Below are 26,925 nucleotides of genomic sequence, written 5' to 3' on the forward strand. Positions count from 1 at the left end.
TACAAGTTGCGGCAACATCAGGAGCTTGCATAGCACTGACCCCCACCACTAAGAATAAAAATGTCCAGATTTTAGTAGACAAAAGGTGAAGGCATTTAAAAAGCTCACAATCTGTCATTTTCTTGATTCCGGATTCTGACGCTTGGGGTTTTTCCTGCTATTGCCCTTAGCACTTTTATCTCTGACTTTCTGAGTGGATTTTTTGTTCTCACCGTATCTGCCCTCGTCTCTACTGCATACGTCATGATTGGTCTGACACACGTTTTGTATATACGGACCTTGCTTTCAATCTGCATATGTTAATTGTGCCATACGATAAGCAAACAACACTTTCCATAAATATCCACTCTTAATACATTAAACTTTCTGAAAAGTTAGTTATTTAATTACGGCTACTTACAATTGTTTACAGTTTGTAATAAAAACATTCCTGAAACATTGTCGTGAAAGGGTAAGGATAGAATGAGAGGTTAAGTTAGGAAGGAGACAGGAAGAGGATCCAGGAAAGAACAAAAATAAAATGATGGGAAATTAGGATTCTAAGGATACCTTATAATTTCTAAATTCTAAATTGGTTTGGCCGAATGATATAACCCATATTACTTTTTTATAACAGTTTTCTCGTTCACAATCCATTTACCATATTTGATATATTTTGCCCCTAGACTAGCGATTGGATAGAATGCAATTCCAATAAGTAATCTGAATGCTTGGTAATTGATTTCACAATATAATTTCCGCCATTATTGCGTACATAATTCCATCATATTTATGCAATTTATTTTTCAATTTTACTCTTTATTATAATGTTAAACTTATCTTAAGTGTACAATGGATTTCCAACTATTTTTTTTTATTTTCATTGCCATTCAAGTAAGTTTAACTATGCGAAACCTATTAAATTACTTTATTTTTGTTCTTAAGAGGAACCACAGCCTGACATTTCTTGATACAAACGTATTCCCGTATAGTATTTTCTCCCTGGATTATGGCACTAGGACAGTGATTTTTTTACACACTATAGATATTTACCATTGGCATGTCTATTATTTGTTTTTTTTGGTAAATTGTTTATTTTGGGAACTAGGACCATGCAAAAGCCCTTAAAAGCGTCAGTCATCGGACGTACGGTATGATAACTATTTCTGAAAAACAAAAAAAAAAAAACAATAAAATCGGTTCAGTTTTAGGATGCAGAAAATGGGCAAACAAAATGTTGATTTTGTCCATTTTTCCTAGGCATAATTAGTCTGTCCAGCAGTTGTCTTTTTCACACAGTATCAGGGAGTCATTTGTGAGAGAGTGACAGAAAAACAATTTTCAAAAACAGGGACGGTTTCTACTAGAGAGCAAGGAGCGTCGTGCACTCCCAATAATTTCAGAAATAAATAATCTAATAATAAGATAATAAAGAAATCTTCAGTGATTGTTTATACATTTTACATTTTTTTTGCACCACAACAGGCCAGGAGGCCTAATGACAGTGGTGAATTACATCACAGAGCACCCAGGCTTGAGAAAAATCACATTTTAATTTTTGTGTTCTCACCAAGCGTCTTGACCACTACACCACGGAGGCCGCCTACGCACCGCCGCCGCGTTTATCACCTTATATTTATCACATATGTAGGATTTTGGTAGTTGAGAGGGTTGGAGCTCCTACCCCAGTTGGAGATTGACAGAGAAGACAAGAGGTTGCTGTTTGATGTTTATTTATTACATGGCAAATAAATAATGAATTATGTAGCACGAGTGTTAAAGAGATGAGGAGTTAAAGTAACTGCACTTGAACTACATGCTGGAGCTGAGTGAACTGGACTGACTGACTTGAGTGGTCAACTGAATTTGTTGGGCTGACTGACGTTGACTGTGTTCTGTGGTCTCTTTATAGACTGCATTCTGTGGTATCTTCTTTATAGACCACGTTCCTTTGTTGTTCATCTTTTCAAGGAAGGGACGATGTGAATGTACTGCAAGACGTTGATCTCGTCTTTATGCGCAATACTGTTAGAGTTGCATAATTTCTTGTATTGGATTCTAAAGAAAATTATGACATTGCTTCCATCGGTCATCGCACTATAATTTCAGGTTAATCGACTATGGACTATGAACCCTACACATACATTAAATCAATAATATCAGTACACTCCCGTGCCGCCCGTGCATGGAAGAGGAGCAGTAAAAAAACTTGCTCTCCCAGAAATTTTGTTTTTGGAATAAAGAGAGAGAGGTATAAACTATCCTAAACGGTGAAACAAAACATGTCAGTAATACTTAAATGAGATATGTCGATTATCTGGAGCAATACACCACTCGACGACTTGAGTCGAACATGAAGTCGGATAATGAATTGTCCCGAATGTTTGTACATGACATATTTCCTAGGCAAATCACGAGCCGTCACTCAAGAACAATGCGGAGATAGCCTTCCCGTCCATCTCGCGACAATGCCTCGGAAAAATGTTTTGTCCTACAAATTGCTGTTTACACATGGACAGTGGTTGAGTCCTGGGACAAAACAATATTGTATTGTCCTAATGTAAAAGGCCTTTAAGTAAATAATAATTTGAAGTTACTTTTTATTTAGGTTTTTTGAACACACTAAATTGCAGTGGTTTCACAAATAAAATAAAGAATACCATGCACTAGATCTGAATGCTAATGGAGGCAGAGCAGGGCGAGTGACATGTTATGCGCCCTTATATAGGTCCATAGGGCACTGTGCGCATAGACAATAACACTTTCTTGTCCCCACAAGATATTAATACACTTTGGTATATCTGCATAGTTGAAAATTTGTTTAATGAACAATTTATTATACAAGATACTTAATCATTTTTTTATATTTTTTCATCAGACATCGAAATAACAGATGTTCAACACCCCGTGAGGAGATATTATGGCATGGGCAAACTATCATTCCTTATTTTAACCTATGTATTACAGCCTGTAGGGGAAACACATTTTAGTTTAGGTTAGTATATTCTTTACATAGGATTCATTGAAACACATAAACAACAAATAAATTACGACTATATAATACAATTTAACAATTATTATTATTAGTAAATTAAAAAACACAATTAAAATCAACAAACTAAACGCGAATCTATCGCCAAGCTGTCTTGTCCTGCAAATATTCTTCGACCTTCGACTACTATAGAGTAGCTCTCTTCAAACAGCCTGTGCTTGACAAAATCTTAAAAATTCTTTGTTGGCAATTGAGGTTTGAGACAAAAGAATAATTATTTTTTGACAGTCTAATAGTGGGCACAGCTAGTTTATCCTAATTCCTTGTGTTGAACTTGTGAAAATCTCTGTTCCGCTTAGTCATCAATTTGTTTGTGAACGCACACGATTTTCATAAATATATTGACACGTGACCGTCAATATGTTAACATCTTTGAAGTTATCACTAAGTAACTCCTTGGGGTTCATGTTGTATATTGCTCGAACAGCCCTCTTCTGCGGCACAAAAACAGAGTCAAAATCTGCAGCATTTCTCCACAGCAGTATACTGTAAGACATAATGCTGTGAAAGAAGCTGAAATAAACTAAACCAGCTCTATGTGGACCCCATCGAAGCTTAGAATCTAATGCTATGCCTAAGAATACAGAAGACTTTAGATGGGTGACTTGCCTGTATCATGTTTATTTTTATTGCGACGCAGTACAAGATGACAGCTTCGTAAGATAAGTTTATATATTGTATAAATTGGTTTTTGTTACCAAAAAAGGAGCTGAATATTGAATTTATAGGAAAATGAAGAAAAATTAAAAAACAACAGTCAACTTATATTTTTTATTAAATATTTACAGTATAAAATATCTTATAAGTTATCATACATATTCTCTAAAAATCTTTGTTTATACATTTAGTGAACCATGGCATCTTCAACATATACATATATTTATACTATATTGATTTTATCATACAGTATTTTGTTTTTAATGTACGGATTTCATTACAAATTGTTGTACTCAAAGTCAGATCTTGTAATATTCAAACTGTCAAATAATCGGGTTATTTCACAAAAAATAACATTCTAAATGGATTCGTGACAGTCTATTCCAGAATGTTATGCTAATTTTAACCTCAAAATTTTTGTTTTTAACAGATACTTTTATTAGGCAAACGGAAAAACAATAATTTAGTAATTAAGTAAATTAATACCGTTTAATATTATACCAAGGCTTATTAATAGAAAGCCGGGAAAAAAATCGACTACCCTGGTTATACTAACAAAATGTCTGCCTTGTTTTATTTAACAATCTGATTGACGGTAAAATGATCTAATTCCTAAATAAAATTATTTGTGAATTTGCTACTCACGCATGAAATGTGATCAGCAGTATTTTGAAACTTACAAACTACAACGCGGCGTAATTGAATTTAAATCGGCAGTTGCCTACTAAGCGACGTCTACAGAGTAACTAATGGCCGGAGTAGTTAAGTCAGCTTCGGTTGTATGCGCGTACGCGGTTTCTGGACTATTATAATTCTACGCTTGAATGTTTTTACTAAGCAACCCGATTATTTTTCAGTATTTTATCAATTAGTGGTATTCAATGCTTTGGACTGAAATTGGAGTGAACAAAATTGATAATTCAGCAATGGAATGTATGGAAAATATACTTCACACTTGTATTGCGAATTATCTATATTAACAACAATAATTATTATTTAAAATACTCTTAAACGCAATTTCTCATTCTTCAGAATCCAGGATTGTTGTAGAGAGACAGCAACTGAAAGAAAAATTTTCATAATTTAAACAAACTGAAATAGCTTACAGTGCAATTTTTCTAAGAACTGCTTTAAAAAAGACATAAAGTTGTTGGAGAAAGTCCAGAAAGAGCAACTAAAATGATAGTTTCTTTAAGAAATAAATCAGGGAGCTCGGGTTAATTTCACTGGAAGAGCGAAGGCAGCGTGGTGACTCAATCGAAACGTTCAAAATTTTAACTGAGCAATATAATGTACCCAAGTTGAAATCAATGTTCACTTTGAATGAAAACCGCCATCTCAGAGGTCATTCATTGAATCTCAACACTACCTCCTTCTCATCCAACCCCGGGAAGAACTTCCTGACAAACCGAGTCGTGGAGAAATGGAATGGCCTTCCCGAGAAAGTGATCAGTGCTAGTTCAGTTAATGTTAACTAAATGCACACATCAATTTATAATGTTTAATAACCATGTACACTTGATATACACGCATCAGCTTAAGGCTGTAGTCTGGTAAAACGAACGCAAAATTAGGAAATCATACGATTTTGCCATTTTAAAACTAATTTTTTTTTTTAATCGCGCAATAATAAAAAATATAAAAAAACATAAATTAGATACAAACAATAATTTTTAAAGGTATTTCTGTTAAAAAATATACTTAAAAGTTTTATGTAACTAAAATATAATTACTTTAGACCGGCAGATTACGCCATTTCAAATTTAGACTAAATTTAGGTATCTGGGATCTCAATAAAGACTAAGTATTGAACTAAAATTTGTTGTAATAATTTTAAGATAATAAATTGAACATGAAAGTGGCCACGGCCAAATTTTAATTTTTTGTTTATGAAAACTTTAGCTGAAACCTTTTTTTATAGAATTGTATTCTCTTTGTTTGAAAAAAGAAGATAATTCTGGTTTTAATATTAAATTTAAAACAATATCATTTGACTTTTTTATGACCTTCAGACCAGCCCTGATAGTTTTCAGTAATCCGGTCTAAAAGTAATTATATTTTAGTTACATAAAAATTTTAAGTATATTTTTTAACAGAAATACCTTTAAAACATATTGTTTTAATCTAATTTGTTTGTTTTTATTTTTTAATTATTGCGCGATTGAAAAAAATCATTAGTTTTAAAATGGCAATATGGTATGATTTCCTAATTTTGCGTTAGTTTTACCAGACTACAGCCTTAATAGCTGCTAGTGTATTATTAATAATAGTAATAAAACTGTCGCCAAACATTTAGGGAATTAAAAGCACTCCGCAGCTCCACATACTCAAAAATAGTTTTGAAGACCGAGGGTCTTTCTAACGGTTTAACTCATAGTGTAGTGGTTAGAGCGTTTGCCTACCATGCAAGAGGTCTCGGGTTCGATTCCCGACATGGTTAATAAGAAATATTATTTAAACGGGTGTTTTTACACTAGAATATTTCACAGTCCCTAGACTGGTACCTGTAGCGTAAGACTGATCCCCTTACCTTCATGTAACAAAAATAATCAAGATACGCTGCAATTGGTGCCCTATGCACCATTAGGTGCGGAAAGGGAATGAAAAGAAAATTCATTTTTAAAATTAAATTTCATTTACCGTGATTTTAATTGAATTTAACTCTACTTGCTCCTCTTTCGCTGTGAGTTTGGTAAATTATATGGAGGGCTTATGTCGGATCTTGTCATTTTTCTTAATGGGCAAATTGCAGTTAATTTAAATAAATAAATATAAACAAACAGTATAAAAATACATACGAGGTGTGTTCATAAAATAACGGGAATTTTTCAATTTCGCAGGTTTGGAGTCAATTTTTTTTGTCAATCATGATACCTCATGCTGTGATAGAGGTTGGAAGAGCTCTCTCAGATAAACAGGCGAAGTAAAATTGTTTAAAACATTGTGAAGAATTGACAGAATGTGAATAACTTCTTCTTTGCCTCAAACTGAGCCAGTGTAGTTGCGTGCGATATTCAGCTATGTGCGTGACTTACTGCGTTCTGTACGTATGAGACGATCTTCTAGGGCTTCTTGTACTCGATCCTCTCCACCTTCACTTCGTCTCCGAGAAGCTGGTACACGTACGTCACCACCGTGGTACTCTGAATGTCCATCAGGACGAAGGAGGGAGTCACAGATCTAAAAAAATCAATCTTTGCATCAACATTGCTCTTAAAGCCATACTTTGGTCATAGTAGATTAGTTTAAGCAAAGCAGAACGAGAAATAAAATAAGCCACGTGGAACCTGAGTTTACTCACACGAGCAGTGGGTTGTAGGCTCCGGTGGCGGAACCCGGGTTGATGTAGAAGCGGTTCTCGTGCTCATAAGCCTCGAAGCGGTGCGTGTGGCCCGTGACCAGGATGTCCACGTCCAGCGCTCGCTGCAGCAGCGCCAGCGCCTCCGGTTCCCCCCACGGCACGCTCTGGTGCCCGTGGCACAGCCCTATCCGGAACTGCCCCACTGTCACCACCTTCTGCTCCGGGTAGTTCACATTCTGAAAGAACCCAAACCGTACGGGTTTTGAAGCACTAACTTTGTGGTTATTCAAATGCCGGCTGGCCGGAGAAGTGACGTCTAAAGGTAAAATATTGAGGCCTCATATTATGGGGTATCCAAATCACCCCATGTATGCTCTGCAATTTTGCGTAGTTTTCGAGTTATGATTTTTTTTGATTTTTGTAAGGTTTTTTCATGTTTTTTCTTTAACTCTTTTTTTTTTAATTTTAATTTTATGAACAAAATCATCCGCTTCGTATCATTAATGGAAGCTACAAAAGTTTTGACCTAAAATGCAGAATTTCAGTTCGAGTGAGTCAGACTTGAACTTTCAATTTAAAATTAAAAATCTAAAAAGGCGATTCCTCAATTTCCAAGTAACTTTAAAAACTGCTCTAGACTCTAAACTTTCATAATAATACAAAAATAGTCATACATAGGCTATTATTTGCTGAAATCTAATGATTTTTAAAAAGTTTTTTAATTTTGAAATTACTCCGCGTGTGAAGTTACAAGTTCTCTTCGGCGAGTTCTGCAGAATTCTGAATTGGCTTCCCGTAAACCGGAAATCTATCACAACACTCTATCATTGGTTGATTCGGAAGCTACCCACGTCATTCAGAAAAGTTCGTTTTTATTGAAATCAAATAATTTGTTTTTAATAAATTTTCAAGAAACTTTACAGTTCAATTTAATGCTCTAATTTTTACCGCACATAAGAAAACATGTTTTATATCCGATTTCCTGCAGCACTGAACTCTCCCTCATTGAAGAAATATTTATTTATCTTAACACTTTATATATATTACATATGGATGCGAATCGTGGCACCTCACTACGGCCCGAAACAGCAAATTTCTTAATTTTGAGAATAGGTTTCTCGGAAGAATTTTGGGTGTGCGGTGGTTTAACTTTGTGAGGATTGAAGTAATAGGAAAACGGACGTAGCAAACTCCGGAGACAGCTGTCATCAAGTGGAAGCGATACAGTTGGCTAGGCCATATCCTGCAGATGCCTCCTGAGAGCCTTAACCACGCTTGCTTACTTTACAAAGAACAGGTTCTCAAGGTCCTGGATGTCCACTGCTGACTGTTCGTCGGCAGTCTATGTCAGAACTTCGGGACGAGAACCTGCGTTGGGAGGACACAAAAGAGTTGGCAGCCGATAGAGATGCATGGAGGCTCTTTGTAGATACCATATGCTCCAACTAGGGAGCGAACATGGAATAATAATGTATATTATACTTTATGTATAGGGGCGGGCATATCGCCTTAAGGCAATTTTTTCGTACCTACCCAAATCATATTAAACATGTTTGGAGGCACGAGTATATAAGAATATTTTTCAGTGTAAAAGAAAACAGAGATATTTTCTATCTTTATAAACAGTTATTAACTAAATATCTACACTTAACTACGAAGAGAGGAGGGGGTAAAAGTGGGAAGGAAAGAAGGAGGAAAAAGGAAAAACGCAAATATAAATACACAGCGTGTAAAGTGGCCATTTGAACAATGACAGGTCATAAGCCGTGTTAAAGTCTAGATCTCCATATTCCACTCTCTAAAATATTTTACATCTGTTAATATGTTTTTGACTCTCCTGGAATTCTGCTTTTTTCAGTTATAACTATTATGAGACGCGAGAGCTTACCTCATCAAAGTCTCCCTTGACGACGTGCACATCGCTAGCGAGTGTCTTGAGGTAGTCGTAGGACTCTTTAGTGCACAGGTTGCCGGTGCACAGGATGTGCTGTATCCGGCCGGGGACCAGCAGCTTCTTGAACTTGGCCGGCAGGTTGCTGCACCTGTGGGGAATGTGCAGGTCACCTAACACGAGCACCAACTGGAACAAATCAAACACAATAATAAATTTGGTTAGGTATCCAAAATAAATTTTAATTCTACTTTTACATTCTTCTTCAAAGTCAGTCCCTCAATGCTGAGGATCGTGACCACCATGAACACTTCTGATTAGTCTGTTCCACTCCAGTCTGTTCTCAGCCCGACGAACCAACACATCAAATTTCAGCCCCGTAGCCTCTTTTATTTCCTTATGGGATTCTACCCCGGCTTCTCCTACTTTCAGCTCGGCCAGACATTTTTGCCTTTTCTAGATTGTCTGGCTCACGTCCTGCAATATGTCCGAAGAAAGACAGTATCCTCCTCAGACACACCGCTAACAGACGAGTTGTAATATGGAGCTCTTCCAGTATCGATGCATTCGTCCTTCTGGCTGTCCAAGGCACACGCAGCATCCTTCTCCAACACCACATCTCGAATGTATCGATCCTCTTCTTCTCGTAGGCACGCATTGTCCAGCCCCATATAGGAAAACGGAAAATACAAGGGCTTCCATCAACCGCTTTTTTGTGTTTATTGATATACCTCGATCTTGCCAAATCTTTTCCAAATGGTTCTTTGGCCATTTGAATCCTGCAACCAATCTCAAGTCTGCAACCGCCGTTGTTGGAAATAAGCGAGCCAAGGTACACAAAGTCATCTATCAGTTCAAGGTCTTGCATCTGCCTTGTCCTAAGGAGACTGCCAGCTCTGTCTACAATCATTAGCTCTGTCCTTTTTTTATTTATTTTCAGACCCAAAGCTTCACTCTCCAACTCTATCCGTCCGAAGGCTTCTGCAAGCTCGGTTTCATATTTGGCATTCAGTGTCGTGTCATCTGCATATCTCAGATTCGATGTTTGTTGACCTCGCACTTTGACACCACCATTCCACCCATCCAGCACTTTTCTCATAATATATTCACCGTAAAGGTTGAAGGGTTTTGGCGACAAGATGCAACCTTGACGGACACCTCTTTCTGCTTTGAATGAATCTGACAGTGAATTCTTCATCCTTAAATCCATTTTAAATATACAAGAGTGTATAATGTGACGTGTTTCGTCTTGTTAGGACATTATCAAACTAACCGAAATATAAAAAAAAGTATTATAAAGTATCGAAATATTAAATAAGTAAGTATGGTAGTAAGTATTAATGGTATAGGTGCACAAGAGTGAAAATAGTTTATTATTTAGCATAGTAATACCGTACATTCACGGCTCATTTCAAACATTTGCAGTACATACCTTTGTAGGGTTAATCAAAAGCATTATTTAAACACTTAATGGAAAATTCATTACACAATTTGGTATAACGAGATCTGATACAATAGGTGAAATGAGAGAAAATGAATTGAAGACAGCAACGACAAGAAAACACCGTTCCTTTATCACACATTGTGTAAAGAAATATTTATTCTCAGTTGTACAAATAAACATACATTATTATTAACCCTATCAGACCTGAATAAGTTCTGTGGATATAAAAAATATTTAGCATGTAGTATTAACTGTGTGTCGGCCTCGTGGTGTAGTGGTCAGCGCGTATGCCTACCATGCAATACTTACTACTTGCCATACTTACTAGTTCTGTGCTCGATGTATTATTATTGTGTTTTTTAAAATTATTTTTATTGTTAACTTTTTAAAATCATTCTTATGTTGTTGGAATTCCACTTGTCAATGCGTTTTGAAGCTACAAGACTTTTTGTGATGTTAGCTATCATATTATATGTATCATATTTTGAAAATGTTGTCAACTATCGAATATCTAAATTTAGTAAATGGGGTCTAGAATTTCAACCATCCATGTGCTCAGTAGCTGCAAGACTTGTTGTTATCTTACTTCTATTATTATAAATATGCTTTTTATTTTGTTTTTAAAATATCACTTAAACTTTAAACTTCACTGTTAAATAAAAAAAATAGTTAAAAAATGTAAATAGGGGCTCGATTTCTTACTGTCCATGCGCTCTGTAGCTGCAAGACCATAATCATATATCATAATTGGAGACGAGGAACTAGAATCCCAGCCGTCCATGCGCTCTGTAGCTGCAAGACGAGCTGGGATATTTATTTATTGTACAGCGCCCTTGAGGTGATTTTCACAAAAATGGCGCTGTATAAATTATCCAAACATATTATCTTTAGATAATGTTGGTTAAATGTCCACGATAGTTGTTTAATCCGAGATCCAATTTTCATTAGTTCTCTCATAAACAGATGGAAAAATAATTCAATTTTTAAGTAATGCATTTGTTGTATACACATTCATTTGCTAATTACACATGAAATGTGATTGCATCCTGTTTCTTTGAGATCCTAGCAGTATTTCTACACTTTAAAAGGACACAACACGGCATAGTTGAATTCAAATCAGGAGTTGCGTACTGAGCGACGTCTACAAAGAAACTAATGGGTCAAAACGTAAACCTACTGTTTTATGAGTAGTTGAGTCGCCTTCTGTTTGATGTGCGTATGCGATTTCTGGACTATTCTTAATTTTATGGGAGAAGTATCATTTTCATTTACTGGATACTGGGTCCGTCTGGACTGAGACCAGTAGCCACGGTATATAACATTTACATAAGGACTGAAGACAAACAACTAAACATTTTGAGTCAGCATTTATCATCTGACGTTATCTCAGTAAATTTACCCAGTGTGTGTTTGGTAGTATACAAACCAACAGAATAAACTGTCGATTAATCACTATTTGAACACTGGACTGCGCCAATTGATAGATGAACCAATTAAATAGTAATGTGATACAGAGCGCATATATGCCAGCAAAATATTATATTTAATAGTTTGCTTTTCCGGTATTAGGCGTTTACAAATTTTTGGTCACTTACCATTTTTTGTATTGTCTGAATACGAAGCAATAGTGAGGTCTGGAATGGGTGGATTTGCAATTTTTATTTGAGGAATTTGTGAATATGGAAAGATTATGACAGATAATCCGTGCGGCAAACTTTTTAGGGACAAATGACAGCTATAAGTGTTACCATTGCGAAAAAATATATCTATTTTTTACACTTATAACATTACACATCGTGTTATAAGACCACACACAATAAAAATAAATACATATTTTTATGCCCCACAAAACCTTGAGTAATAATGCGCCACAGCTGTAGAGCCGCCCAGACAGACAAAAATCATTCTTGGATTATCAATCATGAAGTTAGCTATTGTTTACAGCGAAACAATGGGCAATAGGTACTCAGGTTAAGAATTGCAAGTGCAAGCCGAAACTATTTATGTTATTAGTACAGGGTAATGACTCTAATTAGACCGGCAATAATGAGATAAAAAATATATATTTATGGATATAATGTATGCAAATGCTATTTACTTGTATTTATATGTGATTACCTATTTATTTTTTTTATGAACAAATAAAATAAATTAAACAAAAATATGTTTGTTGTCAACCCAAAAACCTTACAAAATAATGGTCTGCAGATATATAAATACGTGTTGGGCAAATTACAAATATTTATTTTTAAATTTCAACTTTACTGAAATAGTTTGTTCGTAAAAATAACTATTATTAGTATTTTCAAAACATATACAACAATTACTGTCATGTATTTTGGAGCGCATAAGCGGCATTCATCATAAAGTCTATCATTATTTCAAACTGTATAAAACAAATATCGTATAATAGATTAAAAACCTTTTTAGCGTAAAAAATTAAGAATATTTTATTTGGTAAATTTTAACTAAAATCTTTTTTTTCTCTTTTTCGCTTACTCGATATGAATTATTGAAGCGCGCAAACACCAATATCTCGGTCATATTATATAATCGCGTTTACTAAATTTATTTATACCTCTAATAATACTTCAAAAATATAGTATTCAAATTTGAAATTATTTTATCTTCGGTACAAGAAGTTTATGGTGAAGGGGTCCCACAAAGTACCTAAGTACAAAGTCCATATTATTTTTAATTTAATTGGCTACCAAGTTCCCATATATAATATTTATTTAGCCTTTGACTCAGTCTGTGCAGAGATAATGTAGAACTATTACTAGTTCAGATCTGCCACTTAGTACTACGGCGCCGTAACAACCATTTGACGTTTAGGTATAATAACACATTCCTATTGGTCAAATTTTGTATTCGCGCTATTTCACGTTGGCGCTTATATCCGTCGAAAAAAAAATCCGCGGGAAATTCAAAACTTTCCCTAAAAGTTTTTACAGCTCAGCTTGATCATGAGTAATAGTTAAAAATCAGAAGTATTCACTTTTTTCCAAATTGTTACTTTTACCACGGATTTTTAATTATTACTACTGATCAAACTACAAGTTTATATTATGAAGGAATTAAAGCTTCTCTATCATTAATGATGCTGCATTTCGAAAATAATGAGTTTTGGGCATTGATTGCCAACCCATAAAATTTAATAAAAAATCTTCGTTTCCTTTTTTGTGATTTAAAAGTGAATTCACCACATTTAACAACAAACTTTTCTAAAGCAAACTTGCCCTAACACTGATCATTAATGGTGAAGAGGCTTTGAAGACAGAGGAGGTGGAAAAAAAGACACTTTATATGGAACATGATTTTTTAATAATGTAGTTTACGTTGTTAACTTTGATTCAGTGTCAAGTTGGATAAAAAAACGTCAACATGGAACACATAATTAAACATGACAATTTTTATTTTAAGTTCTGGAAAGAAAAACATGCCAATTGAACGCTTCAATACATACATGGATATATTTAAGTTGATATAATACAGATTTATGCAACAAAAAAAGATAACATTGGAATACAATACTTTCTGAAGAGCTAAACTTATTTGAATTCTATATATATATATATATATATACTTATATAACATGTTTATAATTTTAATGTATATATTTTAGTCTTTATTCAGAATAAAACATTACATTTAAATTAAATTTGATACAACTTTAAAACGCATAAAGGAAAAATAATGTGTCGTGGTTCAGATTAGGGCTTCCAACCCTGCAGCTGATTTTCAATCTAGGTTTTTGCAGAATGAAAAAAATTCAATCCAGTGAAATCCCCGTATTAGCGGGATCCTGCATGTTTTAATGCATAGCTTAAAGTTCCATTTACAGGAGTACAATATAAAAGATATGAAAATATTGTCTAATAAACAGCATCAACCACAAAAGACAATATTCTAGGACAATACAATAAGTCCACTTGGATCCTGGGAAAGAACAGTGTTGTATTGTCCACTTGTAAACGGTAGTTATATTTTGTATTTAGTGTATTGTAGTATCGAGACATAATCGCAAAAATATTGTAACCAACAAAAACAATATTTTTAAGGAGAACACTAGACTTATTCCTATCAATGAACAAGGAATACACTTTGAGAATCAATCTCTGGACTATTTATTTTATTGGTACCATAATAATATCGTGTTAAAAGATATATGACTGTTGACAGATGTGGATAAAAATCTATATCAACCAATCCCGTGGGATCTTGCTCCAAGTGGGATCAGAAAGTCACTAGGGATCCTAGTATAACGGAATGTCCACATACTCCTAGTTCAGAATACATAAACTTTATATAATACAGAAACTTTCAAAATAATTAGCCCCTTTTCACATCAAAATTTCTTTCTGGAAGTTATGATTACAGAAAAATTTAAAAAATAAGAAAAATGCTAGAATAGCTCTTATCTCAGAATATAATTGCAACAGCTTAATGCTACTTATTAAAATAATATCTACTTATTGCATATTAAAAGCAAAAATTTAATATTTTGTGTACTGAACAAATAAAGTAAAGTCCATATTTAAAAGAAATACTGTATGTTAGCTAAAAAAAGACATAACATATTTAATTTGCAATAATGACGTGAACAATAAAAGTCCATATTTAAAAGAAATACTGTATGTTAGCTATACAAAGACATAACATATTCATTTTGCAACAATAAATAGGTCAAGAAGAATTGTTTATTTAAAAATATGTGATAAAAACCATCTGTATTTATATGCAGGAGTAAATAAATAACAGTTACTTAAATACAAATGAATGATTTTAAAATACAAATTAATGATTAATATTTTTTGCTTTTTACAACAGCCAATTTTTGTAAAACATTTAGATTCGAATCAAGTAATTTAGAATCATATTTTCCTGACAATATTTTATTTATTTCCTGTGTCTAATTAAATAGTTGTAATTTAACAATCAGCTTTACTTTTATTACATTTATAACCACTCAAAATTTAAATTTTCCTCTATTATATACTGCAAGTTTTTATGGATATTTGATTGAATAAGATTATTTGGATTATTTAAATACCCATTAATAATTTCAATACACCTTGTAAATAAATTCAGAAGGCTTTTATATGCTAATTTTAAATAATAACCAGTTCTCTCTCTCAACAATACACATTTGTGATGAATTGAAGCTTCTGACTGAGTAAGGGATTGTTTGCAGGCCTCACAAATATTGTCACTTAACAATCTACGACAAATCCAACCAGCAGAATATCCATGGGCTCCAACTTTACTTCTCTCCTGTTAAGAGCGTAAAACAGATACATCATGCACAGTAATGCTATTGCATTCTGCTATTAACAAACTAGATAATGACATCCTAGATTCATTATTGAGCTGAGGTTCTGAAAGTAATGTGGGACCATCACGAAAGAAACTTAAAAACTCTTTCAGGTTTAGTATCATGCGCCCTCTATCGTCTTCACAGTTAAGTGTCGGAGAGTGTGACAACAAAAAATTACTAATAAGTGCAGACTTAAAAGTGTTGACAAAGTCTCTGCATGTTGGATTCACATTCTTTCCATTGTACATTCTAATTGTACCAAAAAAGTTTTCCAATGGATCTTGGTTGAGACGTCGCAGGACTAGTTTTTTATTACCAGCCTGATGCAAGTCTGCCCAGAGCCCTTGAACACCTTTGATGCTCAAAATATAGTTTTTTAGAGATGGTACAATCGTCTCTCTTCCTGTATTCAAATTTCATTTTCTTCAATTTGTTAATAGTATCAATCCAAAATGCATGGTGTGTAGACTGCAGTGTAGTAATGTATCTCATTTTACCCTTGGAAAAGTTGGTAGCACCATTTGTACTGTCGGAGAGTTTGTCGAAGAATAAGACGACATCACTGGTGGCTAACAAACTTAATTTTTTGGGTGATGACTCTGAAATAGAAAAAAACAAGTATTTATTAAAGACTAAATATTTTTAATTCATATTTTGATCTCATACCGTACATTTAGATACGTACCAAATTCTGCAGCAAAACGAAGAGCAGCAACCGTCCTTTCATTCAACACTTTGACGCAGTTGCTAACTTTCATTTTTCAGATTTTATCAGGTATAATGTGTGCATCGTGTATTGATTTCAATAACCTCACATCTCCAATCCTTGCGTCCCGTTCATACACAAAAATTAAATCATTCCAACTTGAAATTTTAGCCTCAGTTGATATATTTTTATTGAGAAAATTATTTTTTAACCCCTTTATCAAATGTGGGAGGTCATAAATTATAAAAACTTTATGACTACATATTTCAAAAAATGTTTCATCTGCAAACAAATTTCAATAAAACATTAAACATAATATAAAACTGAAGTAGTAAAATATTTGTAAAGAAAATCTGAATGTAATTTTGCATTTATAAACTAAGGAAATAAAAATAATTCTATCTACCGTTTTAGAAATTAATTTGTAGAATTACTTTTAAGAAACACTTTGTATTTATACACCACATACGAGTTTAATATTAGTTAGTACACAAGTCTTGGGTATTCAGAATTCATCACCCATCATTAGGTGTAAATACAAACCTTTGCAAGTTTATATTAACATTTGATGATGGGTAATTTTGAATACCAGAACCTTGTTTTCCAACTAATATTAATTTCACGATTGACATATAAATGCAAAGTTTTTTATTAATAAAATATAAAAAATAATTATTACCATAATCTTTCCCATTAATCAAATACATTCTTCGTGTTTCTTCTCTTAAATATTTAAGTGCTCCAACATTCGTTGCACCTTGGTCACATATACTGGCCTTAATAATAAAACCAGTGTCTGAAACAGCAGCGTACACTTCCCGAATACATTTAACTGACTGAATGGCAGGAGTTGTCCCTTCACAGAAATAGTAAGCAATATCATTTTAAAAATTCCCCTTATCATAAAAACCAGGGCATGGTCCGCAAATCTGAAATAAGAAAAAAATATATATTCTCAAAATTATGACATTACAAATGGAACTAAATAATTTGTTTGCACTACTAAATATTTTTTAAAAACGAACCTGGCTTTTTCTCAATTCAAAAATCGAGAATCCTTTGGAGTCCTTAATTTTTCACACCAAAAGATAGTTATGGTGACAGCGAAACCTCATCAAACACTATGCTACATATTCTGTCATGAGTAGGCCAAGAGCCAACAGCATTTTTAAAAAATGCTGTTATGTTTGCATTTATTCCTGCTCGGAAACTCAATCCTCCAAGAAGCCTATATAAGGTTCGTCCTGAAGGCGATGCAAAAATTTTCTGCACGAGTATGTAACCCTTAGGCGAGTTTTTCAACAAAGCAAGGGACAAAATTAGCGCAGTTTTGTGGTATATTAAATTTTTATTTTTGCTTCCTTGGCTATATGTTCTTCAGTAAATAAAGCCGGTGCTGCTTCAGGAAGTATCCTACAGTTTCCCTCAATGAACTTTGCCTGAAAATGTCTTTGACATACGCGAAATGCATAGCGAATTCTACTATGTGATGTGTCTAATTTTGGCAAAGCAATATAGTTTGACGATGTCCCCGGGTACATGGCAAGAAAGCACACAACACTTTTTTGACATTGTTATAATTATCACAGGCGAGAAAAATAGAAGAGAAAAGGTGAGAAGACACACGCACGCCGTAGATTTAAGGTTAACACACGTTTTAAATTTAAACCATTTTTCACACGCGCTTTTTGCTTTTAATAGAAGAGAAAAGGTGAGAAGACTGACACAAACAGAAAAAATAATGAAAACAGGACACGCACGCCGTAGATTTAAGATTAACACAGGTTTTAAATTTAAACCGTTTTTCACACATGCGCCATTTGCTTTTTCAAACTGTGTGACGTCATGATGCGACATCAGCGCTCGTACGTAGCAAGTGCGTAGCGCTTACTCGAAATAGCGATGCGAATTACTACCAATTCCATTACTACCAACACAAGGGGCGTAAAACATCCATGACTACCAACACAAGGGGGGTAAAACACTTCGCAATAGGGACTGTCACCCCAGTGAGTCTGTGCTCTGCGCCTGCGCCGGTATCCAGACAGCTGTCAAATTTAGTTAAAATAATACATCTCGAAAAAATATGGCTCTTAGAATATCGTCTAAGGTGGTTAATTATATTATAGGTATGTAATTATTTATTTGTTATTGACATTATTACATTAATATTCAGTATCATTTACGTTCATAATAAGCTGCTCGTGATGTAGGTAAGTAAATTTTCTAGTAGCGTATTTGCCATTTGATAAGGATTAAAAGTTTTGAAAATATACTTTTTATTCTATTTTCTATTTAAATATTATAGTTTGAATATTTTAATTATGATTAACGGTACGGAATTTTGCAAATGAAATCAGCATAGAAGTCTAGGCATCTACAGGGCTTATGACCTGTCAACGGCTGGTTTAAGTGGCCACTTTATACCACTTATATTACCTTCTCTTAAATGTTCTTCATCTCTGTTGTAATATGTTAATATAAACAGCTCCCCAGGGAGTTGAATCCAGTCCTTGTCTACAAAAATTTGGACAAAATCAAAATATTGTTGATACCTACTTGTGTTATGAAAACGTGTAAAAACCTTTTGGATAAACACTGTGAAAAGGATTGTGTAAATCTTCATTGGTAAATATTTCTTCATTAGTGGTTGACCCCCCCCTCCCCGGTGCGCGGTGATGTGTAGCTAGTACACATTACGTCTAATAACTATAATCTTTATAAATATAATAAATATTGGGTTTAGATTTTCAGTATTCCTCCATTACACATTTACATATCGACTGAAATAATTTGTTATTAAATAATAAGTACTTATTTTTTATTATTTATTTATTTAGTTCTATGTATTACATAGTCTAATATATATTTACAACACAATATTTATATCTATACTTATTCTAACATTATTTATCACTATTATACACTTAGTATCCTAATTTATAATATTAACTGTTTCATATGTACATTTTCATTAATTATATTCACTATTTACACTATTTACTACCTAATATTTTTCACATATATACTTTTTACATTTAATTTTAAATATATTTACATTAATTTAATTTTTTATGCTTTCTGGCATTTCTTCAAATAGTTTTATTCCCTTGTACATAAGGCAGTTCTGGGACATTGCTTTTGATTTCTTTTCCAGTATTATATTTTTAGATCCTCTTGTTGCATAGTTAAGAAAGAACTCATTATTTTTTAGTTTATTTTGAAAATATCTCGGAACTATTCCTTTAATAATTTTGTTTATTTCATTAGCAACATTGAATTTGATTCTTTGATCAATTGTCATGATATCTAGAAGTTGAATCATTTTCTTAACATTTGTTCGTCTTAGGCACGAAAAAAGCATTTTATCGGAAATCGGGGATAAATTACAAATATCATCAAAAGTATACTCTCAGTCAGTCACATAGTCCAGTACTATATAGCTACTCAGTAGCTCTCGGAAAGTTGGCGCGGGTGTACGTTTCGCCCGAGTTGTTAGGGATACCCAATGTTTTTTTTATGTTTTCAGCAGTTAGATTTGAAATATTATCATCTTTGAATAAAATTATGGTTAATTAAAGCCAATCCCTATAAATATTCCATTTTCCCTTTTTAAATCTCTTATTTTTTCAATGTGTAGTGATTACACATCACCGTAACGTGTGGGTGTTTTTAGGACAGTAAGGGAAAGGTTAACAAAGCTTGAAACAATTAATATTCAAATAAATATTATTTATTGTGAACGTCAAGCTACGCCTAGCCAGAGAATCTTACCCACATCAATAAAGGTTTCAGCTCTTTTGCTGCCCAAAAGTCGACAGATGAAAGAGTTGAGGAAATGTGGATGTTCAAACATAGGCAGAATGGTGAATGTTACACCGTGTGTAAAGTGGCCACTCAAACCAGCCAATGACAGGTTATAAGTCCTGTAAATGCCTAGACTTATATATCCCCTCTCTGTTGCAACAAATTTTGACTTTTGAGTTTCTTTTATTTCTTCGGGCAGCTCACTGAACAATTACAAACCATTCTCTGTATATGTTCTTTCAAACCGTATTTTGCTTCCGCAGGAAATGGCGCCCAATCGCGAGGGATCGCTTCCCTGGCCTCTCTGCCCGAGACCCACCAGATGCTGCAGAAGACCTGCCGCGACTTCGCCGAGGGTGAGCTGAAGCCCAACGCGGCCAAGTTCGACCGGGAGCATCTCTACCCCGCGGCGCAGATCGGCCAGATGGGCCAGCTGGGGCTCATGGCCATCGCGACGCCCGAGGAGCTCGGCGGCACGGGGCTGGACTACCTGGCATACGCCATCGCGCTGGAGGAAGTGTCCAGGGGCTGCGCCTCGGCGGGCGTCATAATGTCCGTCAATAACTCGCTCTACCTCGGGCCTATACTCGGGTGGGGAACAGACAAGCAAAAGAAAGAATTCATCACTCCCTTTACAAATGGTAAATGTTTTTTTTTTTAATTTTCAACGAGTTAAAAATAACTCACTATTAGAAAATGGGAATCAAGTTGGGGTAGAGTGGGATTCGAACCACAGACCTTTGGTCCGTGAGTCAGAGACACTAGCCACAGGACCACAACCCGATTGTTATTTTGTTCCTGTGACTTGCTTTAAACCAGAGGTTCCCAACGAATTTTTTATAGGTAAGCTACAAAAAATGTTCTAGCCAAATTTTGTACGCAGTTACTTGGAGTTTACATCCGTTGTGTGAAGCCTACAATACACAACGAACATTAAAAGGATTGAAAATGTTAAATATTTTTTTTTAAATACCTAGATTATAAAAACAATAAAACGCTTTGCACTTACAATGCCAATCTGCTAAACAAAATGGATTATTTACCTTAAAAATAGACATACCATATCTGAATTATGCTATTTATATAAATGATTAAATAATAAAGTAGTCTTTTAACCTACTCTCCAAAATCGCGTGACAAGAAATAAGTATTTATTCCATCTGCCAGTCTGTAGCACTAACTATGCACAACACTCTTTCCTCCATCGATCTTGCTCAATCTATAGTGCTTTTAACATATTACAACAGAGATGAAGAAAATATTAGAGAAGGTTATATAGACGTCTAGGCATCTACAGGGCTTATGATCTGTCATTGGCTGGTTTAAGTAGCCATTTTGCACACACACACACGTGTAACATTCTGCCAATATTTGAACATCTATATTCCTTCAATTCTTTCATCTGTTAATGTTTTGTGCTTTTTTTTCATCTATTGATATATTTAGCATACCCCTTTATTTATTTAAAAATAAATTAAGACTAATTCTTTCTGGCTGCGATACGCTCCCACTTGCTATTTAATGATGCTCACACTTACACACACCTGAACACTAACTCCCACACTAATACACCTCTACACTTACTCTCATACAAATACACACAAACACACCCTTTTGTTGTACCACAATATAATATGTAGGATTTTTATTTAGAATCTTCGCTGGTGTTCCTTTAAACCGTATCATTTTTATGTTATTATATCATTGTTAACTGTTTGTTTCTGTTAAATAAATAAAGAGCTAAGGAACCATTTCTAGCATTAGTGCAGCGAGGTTTTCGATTAGGGAATCAGTTACTTGGTACTAAGTACATAAGCTGAAACCGAAACTTCAGTCAGTCACTAAAAATGAAACGCTTAGTCACTTATTACTTAAGCGTATCAAGAAGTATTTAGGGGTAGTGTACCAAGTAATTACAACTTAAAGCAAAATAAAAATATTGTGTTCAATTAGTTTGATATCCAGCTTGATTCTCTCATTATCAGGTAGTAAAGTAGGGTGTTTCGCCCTATCGGAACCTGGGAACGGATCTGACGCCGGAGCCGCCTCCACCACAGCCAAGCTGCAGGGAGACTCCTGGATAGTTAACGGCACCAAGTGTTGGATCACCAACGGCCACGAGAGTGAGGCTGCTGTGGTCTTCGCCACCACCGACAAGAACCTCAAACATAAAGGTAAGGTTGATGAATGAGTCCATCGCTGGTGAAGTGAACCAACTGACAAAATGATCAAAGTTTTAACTCTTATGTGCTTTTTGATTAATTTTTATTACCGGACTGTTCTGATATTTTTAATGAACTTGGATGTTTTGTACATAAAGAACGAGGAAAAAATGTTTTTCGACTATACTGATCGAGCTATGGTTTTATTGGCTTGTTTAACTGGCCACTTCAAACACTGTGTTACATTCGCCATTCTGCCAAATGTTTGAACATCTATATTCTTTCAATTCTTCCATCTGTTGATCTTTGTAAAGTTAAAGAGCAGAAACCTTTTTATTGGTGCGGGTGAGATTCCGAATTCATTATTTCACCTACATACAAGGCAATGCCTGAAAATACTTTTCAATTTAGCCCTGTAAATACCTAGACTTCTGTATTCTCTTCTATTAAATGTTTTTCTTATTCCTTATTACTGTTTCCAGGCACGTCCGCTTAATTTGTCATTACTCATTACTGTTTTTAGGCATATCAGCCTTCATCATCCCGAAGCCCATCAAGGGGCTGGCGCTGGGCAAGAAGGAAGACAAGCTCGGCATCCGAGGCTCGTCCACGTGCTCCCTCATGTACGAGGACTGCGCCGTCCCAAAGGAGTACATGCTGGGCCAGGAGGGAGCCGGTTTCAAGATCGCCATGATGACCCTGGACGCTGGAAGGATCGGCATAGCATCACAGGCCCTAGGCATCGCGCAGGTAAGGAAAATAGAGGGATATCTCTTATTAATTCAGACAAACCCAAGTTTTAGAATTATGTTATTCCTATATCTTATTATGTATGTTCCTAAAAATCCAAGTTTTCTAATTTGGCAAGCCTCACATTGAATGGGGTTATACTAAAACAAGTAGAGGAATTTGTGTATCTGGGAAGTACGTTTACTAGGAATGGAATGACTGAGAAAGATATTGAAAGGAGGGTGAGTGCCGGAACAGAGTGAGAGTGTGTAAAGTGGCCACTTAAACCAGCCAATGACAGGTCATAAGCCCACTTCCATATCCGCTTCTCATAAATGTTTTCCACATTTTTGATCTGAATAACTCAGCAAACATTTGGACACACTCAAAACATTGTTGAAAAAATAATTTCTTCATAATTGTTCCAGGCCTCGTTGGACGTGGCGATGGAGTACGCGTCGAAGCGCACCGCCTTCGGTAAGCCCATCATCAAGCTGCAGGCCATCCAGCAGAAGGTCGCCGACATGGCGCTGCAGCTGGAGGCCGCACGCCTGCTGACCTGGAGGGCCGCGTGGCTCAAGGACAACAAGAGGCCCTACACCAAGGAGGCCGCCATGGCCAAGCTGGCCGCCTCGGAGACGGCCACCATGGCCTCGCACCAGTGCATCCAGGTGACGGCATTATAATTATATTCTCAGGCTGTTTGAAGAGCAATATTTTGACGGATTTCCTTACCTTTATGTTAGCATAATACAAAAGAGATGCAGAACATTTTAGAAAAGGGAAAATATAAGTCCAGGCATCTACAGGGCCTATGACCTGTCATTGGCTGGTTTACGTGGCCACTAACATTCATAACATTTACACACTAAGATTCACCATTCTGCTTATATTTGAACATTTATATGTCCTCAACTCACACAAACGAAATAGAAATATTTAGTGTTATAAAAAAAATTCACCTACATATTATGCAACGCCTTTTTTTTTATTTTTTATAGAGTCTTTATTCAATAAAATAAACATATTATTACAATATTAATACATTATAAAGAAAACAAAGTATTAAGATATATTTTGTCCCGATAAACTATTCAATAATAGTTTGTCATCGAAATAGCCTGAAAATATTTTTAAATTTTAGGGGGTTGAATCCAGTCTTTGTCTAAAAATATTCGGACAAACTCAAAACATTGTTGATAAATTCACCTGGTCCAAGAAGAAGTATAGAAATTGAAAAATATTTTCAGGTGTTGTCTAGTATATAGGTGAAATAATTCAATCATATGAATCTCACCCGCAACAATTACGGCTTCAGGTCTTTAACTTCACAAATGTCAGCAGATGGAAGAATCAAAGGAATTATATGTTCTAATATAGGCAGAATGGTGAATGTTACACAGTGTGTAAAGTGGCCACGTAAACCAGCCAATGACAGGTCATAAGCCCTGTGGATGCCTAGACTTCTATTTTGCCTTCTCTTTTATTTTTAAATATATATTTTTTTATTCTATTTTCATTTTTATTTATATCACTACAGAGATGGGTAGAATTTTTGTGACAACCGCAATATCAAATACATAGATGGCGCTCCAAACGCGCTAGCGAAAGCTTTCCTTGTTTCATGACATATATACAAAAAACCAAAAATGTCACCGATATGGATATTCGCTAATAAGCGGAATGGGGAATGTTGTAGAGTATCTACATAAAAGTGGCCACTTGAACCCAACCTATGACAGGTCATAAGCCCTGTAAACGCTCGAATATCCATAATCTTGGAACAAAAATTCTACCCATCTCTGTAGTGATATAAATAAAAATATACCTACTCCCCCTTGGGATAAAACCCAGAATTGTGTGTGTATAAATATGTAAATATATATACACATACCAAAAATAATATTTTCATTTTCTTCAGATTCTCGGAGGCATGGGCTACGTGTCAGACATGCCCGCAGAGCGCCATTATCGCGACGCGCGAATTACAGAGATCTACGAAGGCACATCGGAGATCCAGAGACTCGTGATCGCCGGTCAACTAGTGAAAGAATATGGACTGTAATGCGCCAAAGGCTTTGACAAGTATCCTATTTTTCAACCTTTGTCTTTCCATGCAATGTTTATTAAATTGTTTTCACCACAACAGGCCAGGAGGCCCAGTTACAGTGGTGAATCACAGCACAGAACACTCGGGCTTGAGAAAAATCACATTGAATTTTTGTGTTCTCCCTGGGAATCAAACCGGGACCTTCCGAGTGTGAGTCAAGCATCTTAAAATATACATAAAATACATGTACATTTGTTAGATTCAATATGGAAGTCGGCACATCCCTAAGAATAAAATATTTAGGCATGTGTTGTATAATTATGATGCGCAATAATATATTTCTTTGCCTCCTATTGCATCAATGCAACACCATTAATCAACATGTTTGGTAAATGGCAGAAATGCTGTACATAAAAATAAAGTAAAAATAAAGGAAAAATTGTATAATATGTAGTAAGTTAAGATTAAAATATCGATGAATATATTTTGATACAAATTCCTGGATATACGTTTTATGTTTGTAAGTTATAACGCAACGGGTAATGGCCCCTTACGCATGTAGATTCTTAGAGATCACTTACATGGTATGGATAGCCACCGAACAAAAATCAAAAAACAGGTTAAGGTTGGAAATACTAATTCGTCCTAGACAATTCAAGAGTTGTCTAAACAAATGACTACAAAATAAATAAACAAATTCCAATAAAATAAATTAAACAACTTTGTTTTTGACCACTTATTTTTTTTATTTTTCACCTACCGGTTTCGAAGCAAACAAGCTTCTTCGTCAAGGTTTACGTAACTCATGAATTGATTCCTTTTTTATTTTTATCATGTTCACTAAATACTACACGTGGACCCAATAAATCAAGTCGTTTTTTCCTTACACAGGTGGTAATTTGATATCATTATTTTCGAAGTTAGACAGGAGAGGACTAAAAGAAATATTAATATTGATGTTTTTTGTTGATATTTCTTGATAAAACTCCATAGTTAATGATAATGATAAAATTTATAAATAAACTTATCAATGAAACTTCTTGGTTTAGTTTTACTTTTTATTATTTTGACCAACGAGCGCTTTCGCCTAAGTAGGCATCTTCAAGACTGGTGATTTGTTTACAACGTTTACAGCTTTTATACTATTCTTAACATATTTTGGAGATAAGATAGAACAATATTTTAACAGGGGACAGAAAACATAAATATTTACAACTAGTTTGCTATACAATTCATTTTTGGGAGTTTTTGGACCGAAAGGGATTAAGTTTTATTATTTAAAATGTGGGAAGAGAACACATGGCGAAATACAACAGTGTGGGGAATCTACATTTTAACAGATAAAGTTGGAAAATACTTTGGTTTTTTGACAGGGAAGTTTACATACCTATAAATGAAACATTTTAAGATTCATACTTAGTTAATACAGATGGCGAAATACAACAGTGTGGGGAATCTACATTTTAACAGATAAAGTTGGAAAATACTTTGGTTTTTTGACAGGGAAGTTTACATACCTATAAATGAAACATTTTAAGATTCATAGGTAGATTAAATCTTAAAATGTTTCATTTATAGGTATGTAAACTTCCCTGTCAAAAAACCAAAGTATTTTCCAACTTTATCTGTTAAAATGTAGATTCCCCACACTGTTGTATTTCGCCATCTGTATTAACTAAGTATGAATCTTAAAATGTTTCATTTATAGGTATGTAAACTTCCCTGTCAAAAAACCAAAGTATTTTCCAACTTTATCTGTTAAAATGTAGATTCCCCACACTGTTGTATTTCGCCATGTGTTCTCTTCCCACATTTTAAATAATAAAACTT

General features: G+C 34.7%; 2 protein-coding genes and 1 long non-coding RNA gene across 4 annotated transcripts; 1 reads left to right on the forward strand and 2 right to left on the reverse strand.

Annotated features, from left to right (window-relative positions):
* Nucleotides 1–3,940: 3,940 nt before the first annotated feature.
* On the reverse strand, nucleotides 3,941–12,070 carry Vps29 (vacuolar protein sorting 29). 2 transcript variants are annotated; one of them, XM_088238460.1, is made up of 5 exons: nucleotides 11,920–12,070; nucleotides 8,878–9,069; nucleotides 6,990–7,225; nucleotides 6,724–6,868; nucleotides 3,941–4,749 (listed from the first exon to the last, which is right to left on the reverse strand). In XM_088238460.1, exons 1-4 carry the CDS (start codon nucleotides 11,920–11,922, stop codon nucleotides 6,751–6,753), a joined length of 549 nt encoding a protein of 182 aa, XP_088094586.1. In that variant the 5' UTR covers nucleotides 11,923–12,070; the 3' UTR covers nucleotides 3,941–4,749; nucleotides 6,724–6,750. The 2 variants fall into 2 exon arrangements, with proteins under 2 accessions (XP_088094586.1, XP_088094585.1); XM_088238459.1 differs by lacking the exon at nucleotides 11,920–12,070 and adding an exon at nucleotides 10,313–10,451.
* A 4,000-nt stretch (nucleotides 12,071–16,070) lies between these two features.
* LOC148273584 (uncharacterized) lies at nucleotides 16,071–18,218 on the reverse strand. The gene is made up of 4 exons (XR_015824538.1): nucleotides 17,373–18,218; nucleotides 17,027–17,276; nucleotides 16,327–16,629; nucleotides 16,071–16,240 (listed from the first exon to the last, which is right to left on the reverse strand). It is a non-coding gene; the product is annotated as an uncharacterized LOC148273584 (long non-coding RNA).
* Nucleotides 18,219–18,389: 171 nt separating this feature from the next.
* On the forward strand, nucleotides 18,390–25,830 carry Arc42 (Activator-recruited cofactor subunit 42). Its single transcript, XM_088238461.1, has 6 exons — nucleotides 18,390–18,476; nucleotides 20,418–20,795; nucleotides 22,140–22,328; nucleotides 22,840–23,066; nucleotides 23,474–23,716; nucleotides 24,967–25,830. The coding sequence occupies exons 1-6, from the start codon at nucleotides 18,434–18,436 to the stop codon at nucleotides 25,108–25,110; spliced, it is 1,224 nt and encodes a 407-aa protein (XP_088094587.1). The 5' UTR covers nucleotides 18,390–18,433; the 3' UTR covers nucleotides 25,111–25,830.
* The last annotated feature ends 1,095 nt before the right edge of the window (nucleotides 25,831–26,925 follow it).

Source organism: Micrasema longulum, unplaced genomic scaffold, assembly GCF_059751315.1.
Source record: "Micrasema longulum isolate JH-2025_06_02 unplaced genomic scaffold, ASM5975131v1 h1tg001904l, whole genome shotgun sequence".
In the NCBI taxonomy this organism is placed as follows: Eukaryota; Metazoa; Arthropoda; class Insecta; order Trichoptera; family Brachycentridae; genus Micrasema; species Micrasema longulum.

Coding starts and splice junctions, on each gene's coding strand:
- Vps29 (XM_088238459.1), bottom strand. CDS start 10,336: ATGCTTTTGATTAACCCTACAAAG. Junction 7,226..8,877: donor TCAAGGGAGACTTTGATGAG/GTAAGCTCTCGC, acceptor GGGTTCTTTCAG/AATGTGAACTACCCGGAGCA. Junction 6,869..6,989: donor GCCTACAACCCACTGCTCGT/GTGAGTAAACTC, acceptor TGATTTTTTTAG/ATCTGTGACTCCCTCCTTCG.
- Arc42 (XM_088238461.1), top strand. CDS start 18,434: ATGGCTCTTAGAATATCGTCTAAGGTGGTTAATTATATTATAG. Junction 20,796..22,139: donor CATCACTCCCTTTACAAATG/GTAAATGTTTTT, acceptor TCTCATTATCAG/GTAGTAAAGTAGGGTGTTTC. Junction 22,329..22,839: donor CAAGAACCTCAAACATAAAG/GTAAGGTTGATG, acceptor TACTGTTTTTAG/GCATATCAGCCTTCATCATC.